This window comes from Seriola dumerili, unplaced genomic scaffold (genome assembly GCF_002260705.1).
Source record: "Seriola dumerili isolate Sdu_G_001 unplaced genomic scaffold, Sdu_1.0 BDQW01000025.1, whole genome shotgun sequence".
Lineage (NCBI taxonomy): Eukaryota > Metazoa > Chordata > Actinopteri > Carangiformes > Carangidae > Seriola > Seriola dumerili.
Genome location: NW_019174280.1, coordinates 15,957,797 through 15,977,629, shown reverse-complemented (window position 1 = coordinate 15,977,629; position 19,833 = coordinate 15,957,797). Strand labels below are relative to the sequence as shown.

At 42.5% G+C, this 19,833-nt stretch overlaps 4 protein-coding genes across 4 annotated transcripts in view; 2 read left to right on the top strand and 2 right to left on the bottom strand.

Moving 5' to 3' along the window:
- Positions 1 to 108: 108 nt before the first annotated feature.
- Positions 109 to 1,465, bottom strand: LOC111236937 (zinc finger protein 106-like). Its single transcript, XM_022765862.1, has 5 exons — positions 1,426 to 1,465; positions 908 to 1,041; positions 754 to 815; positions 169 to 222; positions 109 to 133 (listed from the first exon to the last, which is right to left on the bottom strand). Exons 2-5 carry the CDS (start codon positions 1,037 to 1,039, stop codon positions 109 to 111), a joined length of 273 nt encoding a protein of 90 aa, XP_022621583.1. The 5' UTR covers positions 1,040 to 1,041; positions 1,426 to 1,465.
- Positions 1,466 to 1,609: 144 nt separating this feature from the next.
- churc1 (churchill domain containing 1) lies at positions 1,610 to 3,873 on the top strand. Its single transcript, XM_022769695.1, has 4 exons — positions 1,610 to 1,780; positions 2,350 to 2,485; positions 3,171 to 3,241; positions 3,407 to 3,873. The coding sequence occupies exons 1-4, from the start codon at positions 1,619 to 1,621 to the stop codon at positions 3,497 to 3,499; spliced, it is 462 nt and encodes a 153-aa protein (XP_022625416.1). The 5' UTR covers positions 1,610 to 1,618; the 3' UTR covers positions 3,500 to 3,873.
- Positions 3,874 to 5,155: 1,282 nt separating this feature from the next.
- Positions 5,156 to 13,973, bottom strand: LOC111239775 (tau-tubulin kinase 2-like). Its single transcript, XM_022769684.1, has 15 exons — positions 13,782 to 13,973; positions 13,227 to 13,349; positions 12,980 to 13,127; positions 11,807 to 11,880; positions 11,560 to 11,700; positions 11,350 to 11,454; positions 10,676 to 10,741; positions 10,491 to 10,583; positions 10,247 to 10,372; positions 9,978 to 10,135; positions 9,540 to 9,729; positions 8,953 to 9,167; positions 8,392 to 8,860; positions 7,001 to 7,701; positions 5,156 to 6,375 (listed from the first exon to the last, which is right to left on the bottom strand). The coding sequence occupies exons 2-15, from the start codon at positions 13,293 to 13,295 to the stop codon at positions 6,030 to 6,032; spliced, it is 2,901 nt and encodes a 966-aa protein (XP_022625405.1). The 5' UTR covers positions 13,296 to 13,349; positions 13,782 to 13,973; the 3' UTR covers positions 5,156 to 6,029.
- A 2,754-nt stretch (positions 13,974 to 16,727) lies between these two features.
- Positions 16,728 to 19,833, top strand: part of LOC111216396 (ELM2 and SANT domain-containing protein 1-like) — a 10,919-nt gene continuing 7,813 nt past the window's right edge. The window contains exons 1-2 of the mRNA XM_022737909.1: positions 16,728 to 16,804; positions 17,268 to 18,965. Coding sequence (XP_022593630.1) covers positions 17,511 to 18,965 — 1,455 coding nt within the window. The 5' untranslated portion in view covers positions 16,728 to 16,804; positions 17,268 to 17,510. The remainder of the gene's footprint in view (positions 16,805 to 17,267; positions 18,966 to 19,833) is intronic.

Below are 19,833 nucleotides of genomic sequence, written 5' to 3'. Positions count from 1 at the left end.
AACTGGTGAAATTCTTACTCCTTCTTCATTAGTGTCTTGTTTCTCTCCTTAATTCGGTTGATGGTCTCTTTGCTCAGGGTTGTAAACAGGGAAAGGGGCCTTGAATGTTTAAATATCAAGCTCTTCAACTTGGCTTTGTGTTGAGCGGTGGAGATGTGCTGGGCGTACTCATGTAAACCCATGGAGAATACCTCACACGCCTGACATTCATGAAATGAATCCCTGTTCATTAAAAGGACACAAAAACAGAGGACATTTTTGTCAGATTTAAGTTGATATTCGAATCTCTGCTTGGAATTCAAGCAACTGATTTTAGATCAAAACAAAAAAAATTGTTCCCATGACAGTTGTGATTTTTTTTTTTTGATGCAGTACAATATTTTAAAAAACAAACAATATTTTTTGGTTTCTTACTTTAGGAATATAAACATGCTTTTCCACACACTCATTTTTGTTACTCCTCTCACATGTTATAACACAAGCAACTGTACAAGAACTTTATCCAAAACTGGCTAAAGAACCAGTAGTTGACAGTAGATTTCAGAACTTGAAAAACTAAAAGTCTTTAAAACTGTATTGAGATTTGAGATCCAGCCACAGGGAATACTCCTGCTGAGGATTCGACTCTTGACATATGTTGTGCATGAAGTGCCGTCCTTCTTTTCTCTCAAAGTTTTCTCAGCTCATACTATGTCTCAAGTGCATTATGTAGATTCTATAATACTTTTTTGGTATTCGACAAATATTACTCACTTGCCCAGCACTGTCTCCAGCTCTTGGTGATGCAGCATACTATGCATGTGTTCCTGTGCTTCCTGTAATTAAGAGACATATTGTCATGATTATAGATTATTTGTAAAGGCTGCACTGCTGCTACTTGTGTAAACATATTGGTAAAATTACTTACATAGCGTAGACACTTCCGGCGACACAAAATACAGTAGAAAGATTTTTTCCTCTTGCGGACTCGTTGTTTGTAGCCCTTGTTCTTCACAGGGGGTTTATCCACCATCTCCTGTGAGGTATGAACCGTTGCCATTTCTTTGAAACAAGAACAAATATATAAACAAAGCTGTGCACTAGCATTGAATGCAGAACAAACAAAGCTTTAGTCCAATGTGTCAACAGCATCATATCGTCACAGAATAAAGACTGTGGCAAACAGAGTGTAGACTTTTGGTGACATTTGGAGACGTTATATCCAATAAATCACTGCAAACATCAAGTCCAAACTTAAAACAGCAGCACAACGTGCTCAGACCTAGCCAGCACCCACTGAGAGGTTGACCCAACAGTTGCAGATCAACGTTGCCTGCGTTACAGTTACCACAAGCCGTTGGGCAAAGTTAACGGCATTTAGATAAATTCTTAACTGATTCTTTTGTGCACAATATTAGGTTTAAACTATAAAGTGATCATAACTACCGGACGAATCTCACATGGCTACGGGACTCCACTGCTGTTAGACCGCCATGTTTGCCTACGTATATTGTGTCAAGTGTACGTCGCCCAATCGTTTCGACGGCGGCTGGTTTTCGTAGATCTACAAAAACATGGGCGCGGAGCGGACAGTGGCCTTGTCTGCGACGTCCGGGAGTGAGGATGTTTTACAGCTCTAATGAGCCACAGGGGCCACCGTTCAGTGCGGAAGAGGAGGTTGTTGCTAAAAAAAAAAATACTTAGCTGTTTGTTCGCTGTTTACAGTGTGTTATCGTTATCGTTAAAAAAGTTACAAATTAAAATGTGCAATGGCTGTGTACAAAAAGAATACCCGGACCGGGTAAGTTGTGGCCACTGAGAGACCTACTGCTCGTTTTGACGTACAAATGCTACTAGTAAATGTGTAGCTACCAACGTTATAGTTAGCTATAGTTAATCCAGACTCAGGTTAAGCAACCCCCTCAAACAGTGATGCTATGGCATAACGTTGACGATGCCTTTGAGAGAGAAAATGAGATAAATATGATTTACATCTTGGTATGTATGTAACTTGCAGTGCAATTTGTTTTACATCTCCCGTTCGCTTCTTTTCTATTTCTTATATTGGTTATGCCACTCAGAGTTTTGCTCTGCAAGTGTCCAGGATTTTCTATCAGTGTAGTCGTAACTGTTTCTATAATGACTTGCCCACTCCTTCAAGTGGCCCTCAAAATAAACCCACCTCCCTTCACGATGGTTACGGTGTCCGTTTGTGTTGAAACTGTTTCAGAGAAGTGTTGATTCAGCTTTATTGTCGTTTTGGAGGCTACAGTTTGTGGCGTGTTGAACTGAATTGCATTATATGCTGACAGGTGATTCTATTTTTTTGTTTTAAACTAAAATAAGTTTTTCCTTTGACTTCCTGCTCAGGGGAACACCTGTCTGGAGAATGGCTCATACCTGATGAACTACCTGGGCTGTGCCAGCTGCCATCAGAGGGACTTTGTGTTGATCAGTAATAAAGCCACGGAGGATGACGATGGAGAGGAGATCGTCACATATGACCGTTAGTCACTCTTCTGGTGCCCCAGCTAGAGAAGACAACCAATGGATTACAGCACTGACATTTTACAGACCAGTTTTCATTCTAGTAGAACCACCAGACAATGAACTCTAGGGACATGATCGTAAAAATGTAAACAGTAATTATGGCATGTGCAAAAGGTTTGAGCCCTATTATGTCCTCCTTTGGTGGATATCACAGCTTCAGAGATATTTGTAGGCTGTCTTGCACACATATTGTGTAAGATCTACCCACGACATGCTATGGCAGCTGTTAGCACTGGTGCCTCATAGCAAGAATTTTCTGAGTTCAAACCTCGTGGCTGGGAAAAAGAGCTTGACTGGTCTGCTCAGAGCCCTGGCCTTAACTCCATGCAATACCTTTTGGCATGAACTGGAACACAAACCAGTTTTCACCAGTGCTCTTGTAGATGAACAGGAGCAAATCCCTGCAGCCAGGCTTCACTTCCACTCTCATGGAAAGTCTTTAGAGAAGAACAGAGGTTGTTGCAGCAGCTTATTGATGGCAACAGTTTTGCAAGGAGAAGTTCAACAGTCACATATGGGTGTAAAGCATCCACATAATTTCGGAAATATATTGAATTTTATCTCTTTCCAAAATGAGACTAGACTTTGATTTGTTCGTAACTGCTTAAAAATATTTCACTAATGTCCATTTGTCCTTCCAGATGTTTGTAAAAACTGCGACCATGTCATCGCCAGACATGAATATACTTTCTCCGTTGTTGATGAATATCAGGTTAGTAATGTTGTGTGGCTTATTTACCATAGCTAAGTAGATTCTTATGTGTGAAAAATACTTATAGATAATAAGCCGGCTATCTATTGCAACAGTATTCATGCTTAGGTGTTGCCACTGTATAAGCTTTTAATATGTATATTAAGTCTGTTTTGTGTTGTCCAGGAGTACACTATGCTCTGCATGCTGTGTGGAAAGGCAGAGGACTCCATCAGTGTGTTACCAGACGACCCCAGACAGTCTGCTCCTCTCTTCTAGGCCTCAAACGACACCAAACCTGCAAGTCATTGCTCACTTTTTAGATCGACTAACCCCACCATAGATGTGCGGCTGGCTCCTCGCCTCAGGGTTCCAACCATTTTTATCGTCCATTCAATATTTTATGTTTATTCTTCATTATGTTTTTGGCTGTTCATGAACCACTGTATTCTTATAGCAGTTGAGCAGGAAATATAACTTTTTTAATGACAAATACAAACATTCTGTATGTCAACTGACCATGAACTGTAAATAAACTGTTTTTTTTCACCACTAAGAGTTTTACAACCCTCTGCATTTCACTTCTCCTCGACTCAAAATGGCTGATGTTACAATGTCGGAGTGATAAAATTAGGGAACCAACAATGCAGCTACAGAAATTAGAAATTAGCCATTTTCTTTTCACAAATGGCTATAATTTCACCAAAATTGTTAAAAAATATATATATTCATCTGCTCATAAGGTCAGTGGCTATTTATTTTCCCAAATAGCTTGTCCCAAAATAGTCTGGCTCATAGCCACCAAACAGTTTGTTTTTGTTTTGATTATGTTCAGCTGTGTGAGCCCAGAGATGCTACTGCCCTAAGTTCATTCTAGACTGTGGAAACTGCAGTTTACAAAAACAATCTCACCACAAGGTCAAAAATAAACTTCGACACTTTAAAGGCTTCTCATTTAGGTTCAGCCAACCAAAATGAGAAGCCTTTAAAGTGCTCTGAAAAAATGGCCATTTTAAAATCTACACTGCATTTCCTCATCAACTTGACAAACTGAGGAAGACTGTGTGACAGCTGGGCTAACTGTGAGATTGTTTGAACACTGAGGAACCTGGTTAATGTAGAAAAGGTTTATCAGTGAAGTCAGTGTAGCAAGAAAACCCAAGGATAATTAATCATCCCTTCATTTAAAAGATTTTAGAGCATAATCCTGATTAGATTCCATCCGTGTTTGCCCATGTTCACACATTCTTTAACTTTCTGTCACTTGCTCTGGCAAACAGCTGGTTAGACATTGTCTTCCTTCACATTTTAAATCTCAGTGACCACAACAGATGGAGGAGTCTTCATTTCATTGAGGTTGTCATCTGTTCCCCTCCTATGATTCTTCAGTCACCAGCTCATCAGCAGTGCCTCTCTCTCTTGTGCTTACAGTGGCGTCTGTCACTGAAAACAGCTGCTTCAACAGAATTTGACAAGCCGACCGTTCACTGGGGAGGTGTCAGTCGTATCTGATCACTGACAGTGCTGCTGCTTAGCTTGGCACTATGTCTTCTGTAGAAAGTAGTTGTAGAGAAAAGACAATAATGTATATGGATTACCCAGAGTAACTAGGAAAGTGCTTCTGGAAAAAGATGTTGCTATTGTGTTTTGTAAATGTCAAGTTTCCGTTGTTGCCACAAACCAAATTCCATTCGGTTGAGCAGAAATGTCTGAAAACCTGGGCAAATAAAACCAGACCTATCATAGCTTAATACTGCTCTGGGTGAGTGAGGAAATAGTCAGGAAATGCAGGTAAACTAACCCTTTAAATCATAATGAAAACTACATGTGCAGGCAGGAATATTTTTGAGATCTGGCATTTATTCAATGTATTTATTTTTGTATGTTTCTAAATTGTGATAAAATAAAATGCAACAACCATCCGACATGATGAAAAGGTTTTTGTTTTTTGTTTTTTTCCGTCAATCAGCTTTTGTTTCTTGTCACTTTCATGAGAAATAAAAATGCACACTGCATTGTTGCTGGTCTATATTGTGATGTATTTTGATCAGAAGCAGTTCAATAAAAATACAGATGTTGGAACTGATTGTACAAATGAATAAAAAAAAAAAAGATCATTTCCGATGACACTCATGCACTTTTACAATACTTAAGTATGAGTGCACTTACATTTACATTCTAATATGCTGATGTCTTTTGCATGACAAATATTTTCTAGCAAAGTAAAAGCACACTACTACACTGTGATATGCCAAAATGAGCAATTCATTGTCATTGTTACATACTATAACTGATCTCACAGTTTTACAGGAGTGAGGTCAAGATGGGACTGCATGCCCTGGTTCTGTACATGAATGCTGATGTTGGTATAATGCTTGTGGTGTTATTTACTATTAGTGTTCTTAATGTCAGTACATGGTTTCTATTAGTGTATTTTCCTAATGGTACATATCTACAGTTAGCATCAATTTTACATCCCTCAAGTATTAAACATTATCTTTTTGGTCTCCTAGTAGGCCTATATGGAGTGTTCAGAGAGGAGTGAAATGAGAGGTAAGAGTTGGCAATCTCAAGCTTTCCCCTCCTTTTTCTTTCAACTGCAGGTATCAAGCAACATTTTCAAGTATTTTTAGAGACACATCCAACAAATGAATAAATAAATAAATACAATTTATCATACATTTTACATTAGATACAGTACATTCCCTTGAGTAAATACCATATTTACACATGCTATCAGGGACTGGATGTGAGACAGCCTTTTTGCTACAGTTGCACAATCCGGATCAGTCTTTAGTGTGAAATACAGTCATCGATTCACTTTCCCAGAGCCTTTGCCCTCGTAGAGCAGGCCCCTCCCCCTGGAGCTGTGGCCCCACTGGCCCTGCCCACCGGGGCCGTCTTGTGGATGAGCCTGCCGAGGAGGAGGGGACCTGGAGAAGCTAGAAGGAGAGCGGCTGCGTCCCTGTAGTGCGCTGCCATCGCGGAGCTCTTGGCGGGAGGGGGAGGAGCTTTGGGAGCGCTGCAGGGTGGAGGAGGAGCTGCGAGGAGGAGGGCTGAAGAGCATCCCGCTGCGGTCCTGCATGAGCTGGGTCAGACTGGCAAGGAAGTCTGCATCACTAGTGCTGCTGGCACGCACTCTTAGCCGCCGCCGTCTGGAGAAAAGAACAGAAGACAGTATGATTACAATGCTCACTGTAAAATGATCCATCTTCCATCCTCCAATACAGAAACATTAAAATTATCTTTAAAATAGTCCTAAAGTTAAACTCTTGATTTTTTCAGCAATAGCCAGTCAATGTATTTAGATTCTTTAATTACGTCTCTGTGTAGTACTTTTCATTGTTACTGGTGCCTTCTCTCATTGCTGTTCACTCTTCTGCAGCCTTATCAGAGCTGTAGTAAGTCATTGTTAATTTAAATCAAATATTTCTTGCTGCTGCTAGTTCACATTAAAAGCATTCAGCTGGCTAATATTGTGAAGTAGTCACAGGAAATGCAATGTATTTGGATTGACCCACTGACTTCTTTGTTAAGATTTAAGTTTGTTTGGCTGCACTGTAAACTGTGTTATTATTATATTATGACAAAATAGCTGCTGAAGCGTTTGCTGCAGTGTTAAACTGCACTTAAGTTACCACCAGTAACAATGGTTGAAATCAAAATCTAAAGGATTATAACTTAAAGCATCCACCATCTAATAAAAACTGTCAAATGCACTTAGCAAACTTCTGTTCAAAAATCTGTATTGTGTTATAAACACTTTGACATAGCTCCTACCTGTTGTCCACACAGGGGCGGATGGGCGGTTTCCCAGGGGGTGGCCGAGGCAGAAACCTGCTTGTGAGCTGCTCGGGTACAAAGGTGGCACTCACAGGACGTGGGATCTTACTTTTGCTACCTGATGAGGAGGACAGAGAGAGGGGGTCTTCTCCTACACAGTCGGACCTGGAGCCTCGCTCTGAGGGGAGCCTGTCTCTCGGCAGAGCGCAGGGCAGGTTGTCACAGGACAGAGATGGAGAGGGCGAGTGGGTGGGGGAGCCGGGGACCGGACTGCTCCACCGATGACGCCTCTCCATGTTGAGGTCCCTGCTCGGAGAGTCCAGGGGAGCGCTGGGGTCTCGTACTGGGATTCGGCTCAGTCTTGGCGACGAGGGAGAGTCTCTTCGCCTGAGCAAAGCCGGAGGTGGAGAGGAGGAGACGGTGACGGTGCTCTCCATGGCGCCTCCTGCAATGTCAGCTTGGGGCTGCTGATTCGGCTCTGAGGAGCGATCAGGCAGACCAGAATCACTCTCTGGGTCTCTGTCGTTGGTCAGATGAGTTGTGGGGCCTTTGGCTGGGCTTGGCACTGGAGCTAACTCCAACCTCCCTCCATCCTTTAAGATTTCCTCTGGGAGTCCGTCAGATTTAGCGGATGGGGCTTCTAGTGGTATTGCATCTCTCTTCTCCTGTACAGGCGACTGTGGCGCACAGCTGGAGGACTGAGAAGAGTTTGATGACTGTTAGGGTTGTTGAAGAAATTATAAATAACGTGATATTACCAACTAACAGGGATAAAAAAAGAGATGTGTAACACAAGATCTGAAATATTACGGAAGTGGTATCTAGTCAAATGAAACTGTATCCTATTTCTATCTAAAACTTTGTAAAATGTATCAATTTACAAGAGGATGTTTAAACATTCAAATAACACACATAGGTATTCAGTACATCAAAGTCGTAGAGATGCTCAGAAACATGAAAAGTGATGACATATGCAAAACCCATTGTACTGAGTACAGTGTTGTACTTCAGCTCATATCCATATGTCAATGACAACTGTTCGTGTAAATGTACATTTCTTATTCATAAGACACTACACGAGTGACGTCCTTTATATACTGTATATTTTATATTCTTAATCATACACTTTAATTTATAACTTTGTCTTTGATTTTTCTGTTCTTAAATTTAAAGCCTTTCAACACGAATTTAATTTAGTAAATTCCTGTGGCCATAGAGATGATGAAAAACTTGGAACTCAATCTGCTGATGAGGATCTTGTAATATGGTCAAAACCTCCAGAACAAGCAAGACCTCAGTTGAGATTGATTAGTCAAATGATGTGCATCCAAATTCAAAGCATGTGCTGCTCTCAGTTCATGTACAACGAAATACATAGTCACCCCTACCTGGTCCATCTGAGGTCTTCCCATGATGACCGAGGGCATTTGTCCCAGCATGCCCGGTATCCTCCTGTGGCCCAGTAACCACGTGCCAGGCATGGCCATCTGAGACAGGACGGGGCTGCTCGGCACTGCAGTCGACTGGCCATCCTGCTGCTCAGAGGAGTGGTTCTCAGCCTCTGCAGGTGTGTGGGTACCTGGCTTGTCCTCGTGCAGAGCTTCTGCTGGAGGTTTGCTTCCTCCAGAACCACTGCCTTGCTCCAGCTCCAGCATCACCCACTCCTGAGAGTCTCCCTCTTGAGGCACAGGACTGAGGTTTACAGCCACAAAGCCACTGCTCGCTGCCCCCTCTTCTTGGTCAGGGGTAGCTGTGCCAGAGTGGTCCTCGATGCAAGGAGGTGTCTGCTGCCCCTGCCCCCTCTCAGTAATGGATTTCTCTCCCACCTGAGAAAGGACTGGACGCTGTTTGCCCAAGCTGAAACAATAAATTGTAAGCATTAAGATGGGATTCTGTCTGTTTAAAAAAAAGTTTTAATTTTTTTAATTTGATGTGTATCGTGTACTAACTAGGCCTCAAGGAAGCGTTCGATGGTGGGCTTGGGTTCGGGTGCGAGCCTCTTTTCAAACGCCAAGCTCTGACTGTGTCTCATCCTCCGGAGCAGCGGTGCAGCCCGTTCCAAGAACATGGTTTCTGATCGCACCCGTCTAGGAGAACTCTGTATGGAGCCGGTGTTGGGACTCTGGTTCCCCTGGTTCTGACTGTGTTCATCCTCACTCACCACCTGAGGAGAATGCAAGGAGGCTCAAAAACTGAAATACTACATTTGTATCCCCAAACATGTATTTCTTTAAATAGGGAGGGAGGCAGTTCTTTACCCAAGTATCAGGAAGATACTGGGTGACAGTAGATGATCTCCCAGTAGGTTTCTATTCAAGGCCATGGGTTACTGGGGTCTTAGCCATTATCATACCTTTAGGCAGAGTGGATGTAGCCTTAAATTTAGGTTTGTGTAAGAACTCCATTGTGATGTATTCATGACTTGGGGATAGTTTTGTGCAGTGGCTTCCACTGCACAGAGAGAGAAGCAGTAATAATATTACAGCAGTAGGTGAGAACAATATACCGAGCGAACAGTAAATTACATTGCCCTGACCTTCCTGATCATCTGCGGGGCGTGTTTATGGTTTCGGTTGCGGTCCATCTCTTCCCATACATCTCCACCAGGGGTGGTCGGTGTAGGGATGGGGGGGCAGTTGTCAGCATCGCTGAGGCGCTCCCCTTGCAGGACATCCTCAGTGTTCTCCCGCTGCAGCTCGCCTGGCAGCACTGAAGCATTGGCCATGCTGTGGGGGAGAAGGAAGGTCACCCTGCAGCTCATTTTCACAGCACAATTTAGAGCAGTTGATTTCTCAGGGATCCATGACTGTGCAGATTTCTAGTCTAAAAAAAGCTGCAGCTATATATTTGAACGCATGTCCAACAGTAACATGAAGGAAGTTTGAATAGCACTAAACAACATTAAGCTTCAAGCAATTCAAAATCTAATTAGCTATATGTTAATAATGATAGAGCTTTCTTTAGCTGTGAGCACCCCAAGTATGCCGGTGTGAGGCGAGTGAGCTGCTGAGCAGTGGTTGACGTGGCAGTGATGGTCAGCATATCCTCTGAATCACACTTCTCCCAGTCATAAGGGTCATTCTCCAGCACGTTGTGGCTCTTCATAGCATTGTCAAACATTGACATCAAAAGCTGTCACAGACAAAAAAAAACAAAAAAAAAAACACATCAGGACATCAGGGTTTGACATCTGGAGAGACATAAACAGCGAGTGCAAAATATGCTAAACAAGAGATTGCTAACCTGATAGTCGGGCTTAGTGAAGTAGTCCAAGGTCAAGATATGATCCAGGAAAGCACTGAACTCTGAGGGGAGGTGCTTCAGCATAAGTCGATGGTCATATGTCTCTTTAAGATTTCCTACTTGTTCCTGAGAGCAGGAAGGGAAAAATTAAGAATTTAATTAAGAATTTGGGTGTATACTTACAAACACACACACGCTGTAAATTAAAACTCCACTGTGTAAACAGTATCATAGAGGCACATACTTTGTCTTTAATTTTCCTCCAGGGAAGTTGACCAACCATGAATTCGACCAGCATGTAGAAAAGGGACCACAGGTCATCATGACGACCCATTTCCTACAGATTCAGATACGCAAGGGTGAGGAAGTAAATTGAAATTGAATAAAACACATGAGCGCTATAAGAATTTGTCTTTGCTCCTAACTCACCTTATTCTTATGAGCATTGATGGAAGCATATCGCACAGTTCCTCTAAAGCCTGCCACAGGACGAGGCTGAAAGATATGGAAAAGAGTCACTGAAACACAAACAACACACTCTTTGTCCTTTACAAAAGGTTTATAGGCCCTGACTGGTGGGTGAGTCCCAGGCATTTAATTTCTTTTCGGATGTTCATAAGTTTATGTCACATGAGGGACATTGAGGTCACGTGAGTTCTTAAGGTCACACTGCACTCACTGGATAGTTGTTACTTTAATATGGTGTGAAATGTAAATTTGCATGCTTTTAACTTTGTATTTAAAGACATCCTGTCACCTGGACGACTCCCTTGTGCTGGAGGAGTAGGCTTTGATTGACCTATGATTTTACTAATAGACCAACAAATGTTGAACATCATCATAAAGCAAGTATGTCTCAGTATATCGATAAGGAATTATAACTTTTCCATAAAATCAAAACACATTTATATCACACATAGTGACTGCATTTTCTTTTGGATCCATTTTGTCACAACAATATTTTGTGTTAACAAAAAAACAAATACTTCAACAGTCGATAGAGTATGCTTTAAAAAAGCTTTTTCAGAGGATAAGTAACTTGTAGGAAGTTTGATTATAGAAGCTAAAACAATGCTTTCAGGAAGCTGGCACAGAGTACTCACTGGACGGACTTCCTGGCTGGAGTTGGTAAACTGACGGGCCAAACCAAAATCAAGCATATAGCAGCATCTGCAGGTACTGGCTAGTCTTCCCATAGCAAAGTTAGACTGAACAGAGATAAACACAAACAAGTTCAAATTAAACAGTAAATTGACAGCTAGCACACAACGACAAGTGATTAACAAACAATCAAGCGGTTCGGGTCAACTTACTGGTTTAATGTCACGGTGCAGAAAGCCTACAGAATGGATGCTTTCAATGGCCTCTAAAATCTGCTTGCCAAGTCTCAAGGTTGTGGAGACAGAAAAGGTGCCACGGGTCATGGTTCTGCGCAAATCTGCCAGATTCCTCCCCTTTAGACAGGAAATCAGCGTAGCATATAACATTCATGATGCAGGGTGATATGTTGTCAGAAGCCAATTAAATACTTGACCAGCATTCACTGGTGAAAAATCCTACCTGGAGTTCCATCACCACATAGTTGAAGCGATCATTCCTGCCACAGCCCACGAATCGACACACGTGATCTTTGCCTGTCAAAGAAATATATATTTATATGCATCAATAAGTGGATTGGTTGATCACTGCTGTTGTTCATGATGGACAACACCTCTATTTTGACTATGTGTGCATTTCTCAGTACTTAAAATTATTGATACTGTTACAGACACAAATATTAGGTATAAATTTTGTGTACGCAAATTCCATATACTGGTTTTAATAGTATGCATTAACTGATTTATTGAAATATTAAAACCACTGCTGGAATACTTCAGGATTAGCAGACCACCGCTACTTACGTAATAAAAAATGTATTAATTTTTATGGAATGAAACACTAACCCTTATAAAAAAATTTAAAAAACGAGCACAGAAGCTATTATAAAACAGTAAATGTCATCATTTATTTCAGGGTTCCTGCAGTGTTCAGCAAATTAAATTTAAAACTTTATAAGATTAATTTAACACCTGATAAAAGGCAAGGTCTACACTTATTCATTAAGACCTTTAATTTATTTACATTTATGTCTCATTTTGGTCTGTACTTCCCAACTGTATAGAACAATAATTCCTAATATAGCTTATCAATTAATATGTCCTGGATCCATACTAATGGCAAAAAATTGATGTATTTATCAATTTAAAAAAATTATTTCATTTAAGTTTTTCCTAAAATTGACACTTGCTGATTATGAATTGATGAGATTCATAGCAACTGTGGCTAGCAGAAATGGTCTGATAGTGCTGACTGAACCTCCACAGAAAAGAGCAGAACAGCCTCCTGCGGCACATGCACTGTCACAGCAATCCGGCTTTTAGTCTGTAGATATATAACATCTCTGGACAGCTTGCAATCGGATCCAAAAATGTCTTATAACGTACATTATCACTCATGGCAGGCAGGAAAAAAACATTCAAGACCTTTGTTCATTAGATTTTAGATTTAGTACCTTCAAATGCCTTTTAATGCTTTTCAAGACCTGCAGATACCCTGGCTAGGCCATCACCCACTTACCACACTGACAAAATTAGTCATGATCTGGGTGTTACAACTGGGCTAAACGTGTTACACAGTAATTCTCTTTGACTTTTCAGGTACTCTGTCACTGACAGGATTGAAAGCATCACTCACCCTGAAGCTTCTTCAGCACAGCTACCTCCATCTTCAACACCTGTTTGGGTTGCTGAGCGGACTCCACCTTCAAGGCAACAGTGGCCTGGCTCAGCTGATCCAAGACCTCGTAGATCTCCCCAAACCCACCTCCACCTATCTTCCTCAGCTGATGGGAAGGGATTAATTATTATCAACCCAAAATACAGATGTGGATAAATGACTGATCTTCATTCAGCTATCTGTGTTTTAGTGAAATGACACTTACCACTTTCCATCTGTCTCTGACCACGTCTGCCACTGACAGGATGTCTGTGTGCTCTCCAGCCCCACTCATCCTGAGTGCTCTCAGCTACAGCCTGCACCTGGCATCAGTGGCGCAAGCCCTTCACTAAAAACAGGGAACAGATTTTAAGACACACTTCAGCTTTCTATTTTATAACTACTGTATGCGGCGGAGCCTGCAGCTGATGGAATGCGAAACCATTCCTTGTTAGTGATTGTAGCGCAACATCTGGAGAATAACATTTAAAGGTTAGTTAGCCACACCTCACGTTCCAAGCCTCATAGAAGACGCTAACCAATGCTAGCTGGTGGTCCAGAAAACACAGCAGTTAGCATTGTCTGGTTTGTTTGACTCTGTGCCAAAACACTACCATGACTAGCGCAGCGGCGACCACTGGTAATATCTGGAGAATAACCGGTCGTTGACCGTTAGCGTCGCTGGTTGACCGTGTTCAACGCGGCAGCTCCGGTGGTCCTGTAAAACAAGCTAACTAGCATGTTTACTAACGATAACCACTGTGTAGCGAACCTCTCTCACCTCGCTCCGTTGCACCAGTGCGATCCCAGTTAGCATGTGAAATCCAAACAGCCCCCATGCTCCCGGTTTGGCTGGTCAATCAAAGCGATTGTTTATTTCAGAAATGAGGTAACGGTAACGGACCATAGCTGACGTTCGCTACAGTTAGCCAGTTAGCCTGCTAGTGGATGCGGACTGATGCCCCGTGCTCTGGCTCAGCGGCGGCGGGGGCGGCGGTGACGTCACAGCGGGACTGAACTCCTGCATCCTCCGCTGCTGCACCGACGGTGTGGAGCAGCACCGACTGAAAGGCACTGACAGATACCTAAATGTGGTCAATACTCTGTACATTAACACATAGCACAGGGGTGTGAGGCACCCACAGGTGACTGAATGTGGTGTCAGTGACGCAGTGGACAGGAAATAATAGTCGTACTGCATCAAAAATAAAGCAGCAATTGCGTAGCAAGGAATTTTGGTGCACCCATCAGCCCCCACACCCCCTGTCACCACCACAGCCCAAGCACTCGCATCGCATACAGCCGAGAGTGAAAGTTCATTGTTGACCTTGAAACAAGTTAGACGAAAAACAAATGACTGCGATTCTTACCGAGGCTATGCTCCCACAGACACCATGCTGTCTTCACATCATATTGTTTAAACAGCAATCATGAGCAGGCAAGTGGGAAAAAAACTATTTACCTCAGCCTCTTATTTTGATTCGGAGATAATGGGGTCTTCTGTCACCGGCTACATCTTCTACTTGGTGGAAAAAAACTACAAACATAATCAATAAACTGTAGAATTGCAGAATGGCTGCAAATGCACCATCGATGGCGGTTACAGTGTAGCAAAAATAAGCTACCTGATTTATTTTGCATTTATTTCCTTATTGTTTTGACGCAGTGGGAGATATTAATGTCAGTGAGTAGTGTGGATGGTATTGTTTGGAGAGTTTTTTTTGTGTTTTCCTGTGTATCTATACGATGAATATAATAATTTTTTTTTTCAACAAAATACTTGGACAATGTTACGTTAAACATAAAAAATCTTCATTTATGTGAACAGATGTAAACTTTTACAAAAAACATTAAGTATAATGTTGCCAGGGATTCAAAGTGACACTGTAAACTTTAATTTTTTAACCCTTAATGTATTTTTTTCTTTATTTCTTTATCTTTTTATTTTTAATTAAGTAAACTGAATTAGTTATTAACATATCCCTGTGTACCATTGAATGCACTGACAACTGTGAATAAATCACTGATACTGAAGTAAATTTTAAAATCTGATTATTCCCAGGAATGTTCTGATATGCTCTAATTCTTGTCCACATTAACTCGTAATCCTGAAGTCATAATTACGAGATAAGGTCTCCCTTTTTTTCTTTAGTGAATTCAGTGTATTTCTGTAGTAGGCTGATGAGGCCAGTAGAACTATACCTTATTCCTGACATTACCAAACCAGACACTCCCTACCTATCAGCATCACCTTGAGACTTTGCCCAAAAAGGAACCAGGCATGCACACAGATGTGTCTATATTCTTATGCAAAGATGGGTGCCTTATGTCAAAGTAACTGTTTTGATAGATGTTTTGTTTGAAAACTTCAATGTCTCACTAAACTTAAGTGGTGCAGCAGCACGACAAAAAGGAGAATATAGCCTACACATCAAGCAGATGAAGATTGTTAATCTATTGTTTGCATCCAGGTTAAGAATGAATGGTTTTCTCGATCAACCTTTTCAGAGTAAAGATCTTCCTGATTCAGATTTTCCTTAATTCTTTTGTTGATTTTGTTTACTAGACTATTTGCAGTAGAGATGTAATAACCAAAAGTGAAAATGTGAATATATACTGTACATATCTTTATATAAGGTAGGCTACCACATGTGAATTATTTTGGAATAGCCCTCCTCATAATCATTACCAAAAAGACAAACTTTGACAAATGTGGTATAAATAAATAAAAAACACCACAGGTTTGTAGCTACCACAGTGGACACATAGGTCATGGTGGTATTTTTGCTGAGAATATTAGGGTCCTGAAGTGCAGATAGTGGATTTTTATGAAGGCCAACACCAAGATCTTTTAGGCTTTGTGTCTTTAAATTTTAGGGTTTGTAGGCCGAGTACGAGGAAAATGAATAAATATATAAATACAACGATTAAACAGTTTATCCGAAAAGTATATTCCTGACAAAATCCAGCCATGTACAGAAACTCAGAGAAACTAGAGAAAGTATCATGGAATTTAACAAGGAACAATTATCTGAATTAATAGAACATTAAAAAAAAAAAAATGAAGTTATCTTCTAAATTATCGGGGGGGAAGAGACTGAATGCTGGACTGGATGACTAAAATCCTGGCTACGGCCCTCAACCCACCACAAACTGTTTCCGTGTGTTGAGCTGTGACTCCGCTTTCCGGTGCAGCCATGACAGCAAAACAAACGTACACGGATACAGCGATGGGAGTGGTCAGACAATCGGATTGGATAACAGGATGTGAGTTGAGCTGTTTTGGGGTGAGGCGGTGCGTTTGGGGGTGCACAACTTTCTGCGTGTTTGCGCAGTTTCGCGGCGTTTCACACACTGCGGATAGACCGAAACAGCGACCTTTAGACCGACGGGGCTCCGCAGCGCAGTGTTGAAATCAGCGGAAATACCAGCGCGGGCCGATGCACGGCAGCGTTTTCACACTTTCGCAGTCTTATGTGTGGTTTTACTCGTTGATGCGGGGAGAAAGTTGTGGACATGTTTTCCTGGAAGTGCACGGCTTTACGGACACACTGTGCAACATTGTAACTACGGTGTTAATGAGACTTTCCAGCTCGTGCGGACTTTGGAGTGTATATTTGTTCCTTTTGATTGTAAAGCCGCCTGTTCGCCATATTGTGCGCTGTGAAACTCGGGGGAAAGTTGTCAGAGTTATGACATTTGCTGCGCACAATCCCTTCATGGAGCTGCATGCAGTCGACTTTGATCGAAACCAAAGTGACTCCATGGAGCTGGCCATGGAGAGCTCTGTGCACCATTGAACAGGTATATACACTATGTTTAACTTCTGCTCACTAATCTGCTGTATTGCCTAACTGCACTCGACTCTTCAGGCGCTTCCTTATTGCTGATTTTTTTAACATAACATCACTGGCTATCGCTCGGGTGATTGCACGAGCCCCTTCGTTTCCTGTATTTCTTGTTATGCCAAATGGCAGCTAAACAGTAAGCGCCTCCTTGTTGCTTTTGGCTGACGCTTCAAAAACTTCTGCTTATAACATACCCTCTACACGCACCTGGACGTTTATATCGAAATATAGCCTTTTCTGAGCCTGAGCTCACTTCACCAGACGCGCTGTCTGATTCATTTCTACTCTTCTGATTGGGCTATTTGCTTGTGTAGGCCTCAGTTTCCTCTTTGCTGCAGACGAGTCAAAGCCGACTGAAAAGTTTGTGTGCTTGTCTTGAGACAAAAAGAAAGTGTCTAACCCCTCCTTTCTCTCATAAGGTCCTGCACCCTAAAGAGGATGAGAAGAATGGACAACAATCCTCAGATTTGATTCTGGAAGGAGGGTTGCGTGTTCCCCACCCTGCACTTTCCTTTGGGATTTATATTTCCTCCCAAATACCTCTGTGTACACAATTAAACAAAGAATTTCAAAACCACAGGCAGTGAAAACACACTAACTCCGTTTTGCACACTCATCAAGACTTAGAGCTCTGAATTATTTTCATACCTTCCAACATTAGTATGAGTCTTCCTCCTCAAGTTAATACTGACAAGAGCGGCAAGCATCGGGCTGCAGCCATGAAAGAGCCTGTGCAGCATTCAGGGGAGGTTTATTATGGTATGGCGCCTCCGGCTTTAGAGTCAAGCCACAGTGACTCTGCAAGCAGCTCTGGTGTTTATAACCCGGAGAAAGGGCCCCAAGGTGTACAGCACTATCAACAGACTACTCCAGTAAAGTGGATGCAGCAGGACTCCATACAGGCCCCTGGCTGGTCTCAGGAAGCCCCTGTGTCGGGCTGGGGTCAGAACTTTGGCCCCTATATGGGCGGAGTGAACGTCAGGAGTCAGATGGTGTTCCATAAAGGAGTCCATGAAGGCGTAGCTCTGCCGATGGGGGGAGAAAATCAACTGCCAGGGGGACCTGTTCAGGTTTATAGAGATGCCAGCCAGAGTCAAGCTCAGGGAAGGGGGCTTGAGTGGGAGCAGCACGGTGCGGCTGGAGTGCACCAGCTGCAAACCTATCAACACGGCCACAAAGGTGTGGAGATCCAGGGTCAGCCCCATGTGCCATCTCACACTTTGCAGGGGCCAATGCTGCAGCCCTTCCAGCCAACATTTAGGCCCAGCAAGCAACAATTCTCATCTGGTTATTACCCTGTTTTTCCGGCAAACAAGGCAATGCCAAACCTGACCTATGGTGAACAGCCTCAAACTCAACAACAGCTGCTACACCAGATGCAGCAGCAACAAATGCATCAACAACAGTTGCAGCAACAGCATCACCTTAAGCTGCAACAGCAGCAGCAGCAGCAGCAACAACAACATTTACAGCAACAGCAAATCCAACAGCAACAAATGCAACAGCAACAACTGCACCAGATGCAGCATCAGTATCACCAGCAACAGCTGCAAGAGCGACAGCAACAAATTCAGCAAATGCAACAACAGCAGCAGCAGCAGCAACTGCAACAACAAAATGTGCAACAGCAAGAAACAACACAACTACAGGTGCAGCCAAAACAGCAACAGACCCAAAACTTTGCAGCTTATCAGTCTCCTGAGCCTTGTACACCTGACACTGTGTCTAAAAAGGAAGATGTTCCATCTGCGGAGCTGCAGCAGGAACCAGAGGCTCAGACCTGTGACATGTCAGCCGTACCTGATACATGTCCCGAAAAGGTCGTAGCAAATCCCGCAGAGAGCTCAGATGCACAGCCGGCAGCCCCTCGGCGCTCGCGGCGCCTTTCCAGAGAAGGACAGTCCCCACTGGGTCCCCCTTCGACAAACATCTGGTCTCAAGCCTCCAAAGAGCCTCCACCATCACATAATGGAGTAGCAGGTGGACAGAGAGGAGGGGAAAGCCAAGTGACTACGGGAGGGGTCATCCAGATCACCAGCAGGAGGAGGAGGGCGTCCAAGGAGATCAACTTGGAGACGCTTGCGCATACGGCATCAGAAAGACAAAAAATTGTCAAGGTTAACAAATCACTCATTACTCTGGGGCTGTAGTTAATTTCCTTTTTTATTTATGGTCATTTTACAGAAAAACAGCAATTTAAATATTTGCTATAGGATCAATTCACTTGAGAAAGGTTGTCGGTGGGTGGCTAATCTGTGCAAGTGAGAGCAAAGTGTCTCATCTGGCGAAATTGGCAAGCAGCTGTACAAAGAGGAAGAACCGTGTTTCTATGCTGAACTTCCTTATGGTTTACAAAATCTTTTTCTTGGGCCTGTTTATTTGATTCCTACAGCTGTCGAGTCTCAGCCATAGCAAGCTGTCTTTAAAGTGTGCACAGTCCTTTTGTCATGCACCAATGTACTGGTGTAACCTGAAAAACGGCTATTATTATATAAGATCGCTCTTTTTGGATTTTAAAGATTGTTCATTTTTATCGCTGTGAGAAATATGAGACCCTAACCTTGTAATTCAGGATTTATAATGTTTATATTTTAAGGGGCACACCCGTGGAACTACCTTCTTTATTTTTTCCTTAGCAGCTCCATTAAACACGCACTAAATACAAAGTTACATTGAGTTTTCCTCAGTTTTTTTTTTTTTTGGGGGGTTACCAGGCTTGTTCGTAGGGTTTTGTGCAGAATGAGCATGATGGATACAGTTGGAGCAGCTGCATGTCTGCACACCTCCACATTCCTCAGGCTCTTTCCTAGTCATTCAGCAGAGCCAGGGAGGGGCCGAGCTGTCAACCTGCACAGCTACACTCCTATACTCAATAAAACACAACACGCACACACACCAACAGGTTTTAATATTGCTATTTCACAACCCAGACGGTGTTCACATTGTGCTTGGGCAAACCCAGACTTTGCTGTGGTTAGAGATGAG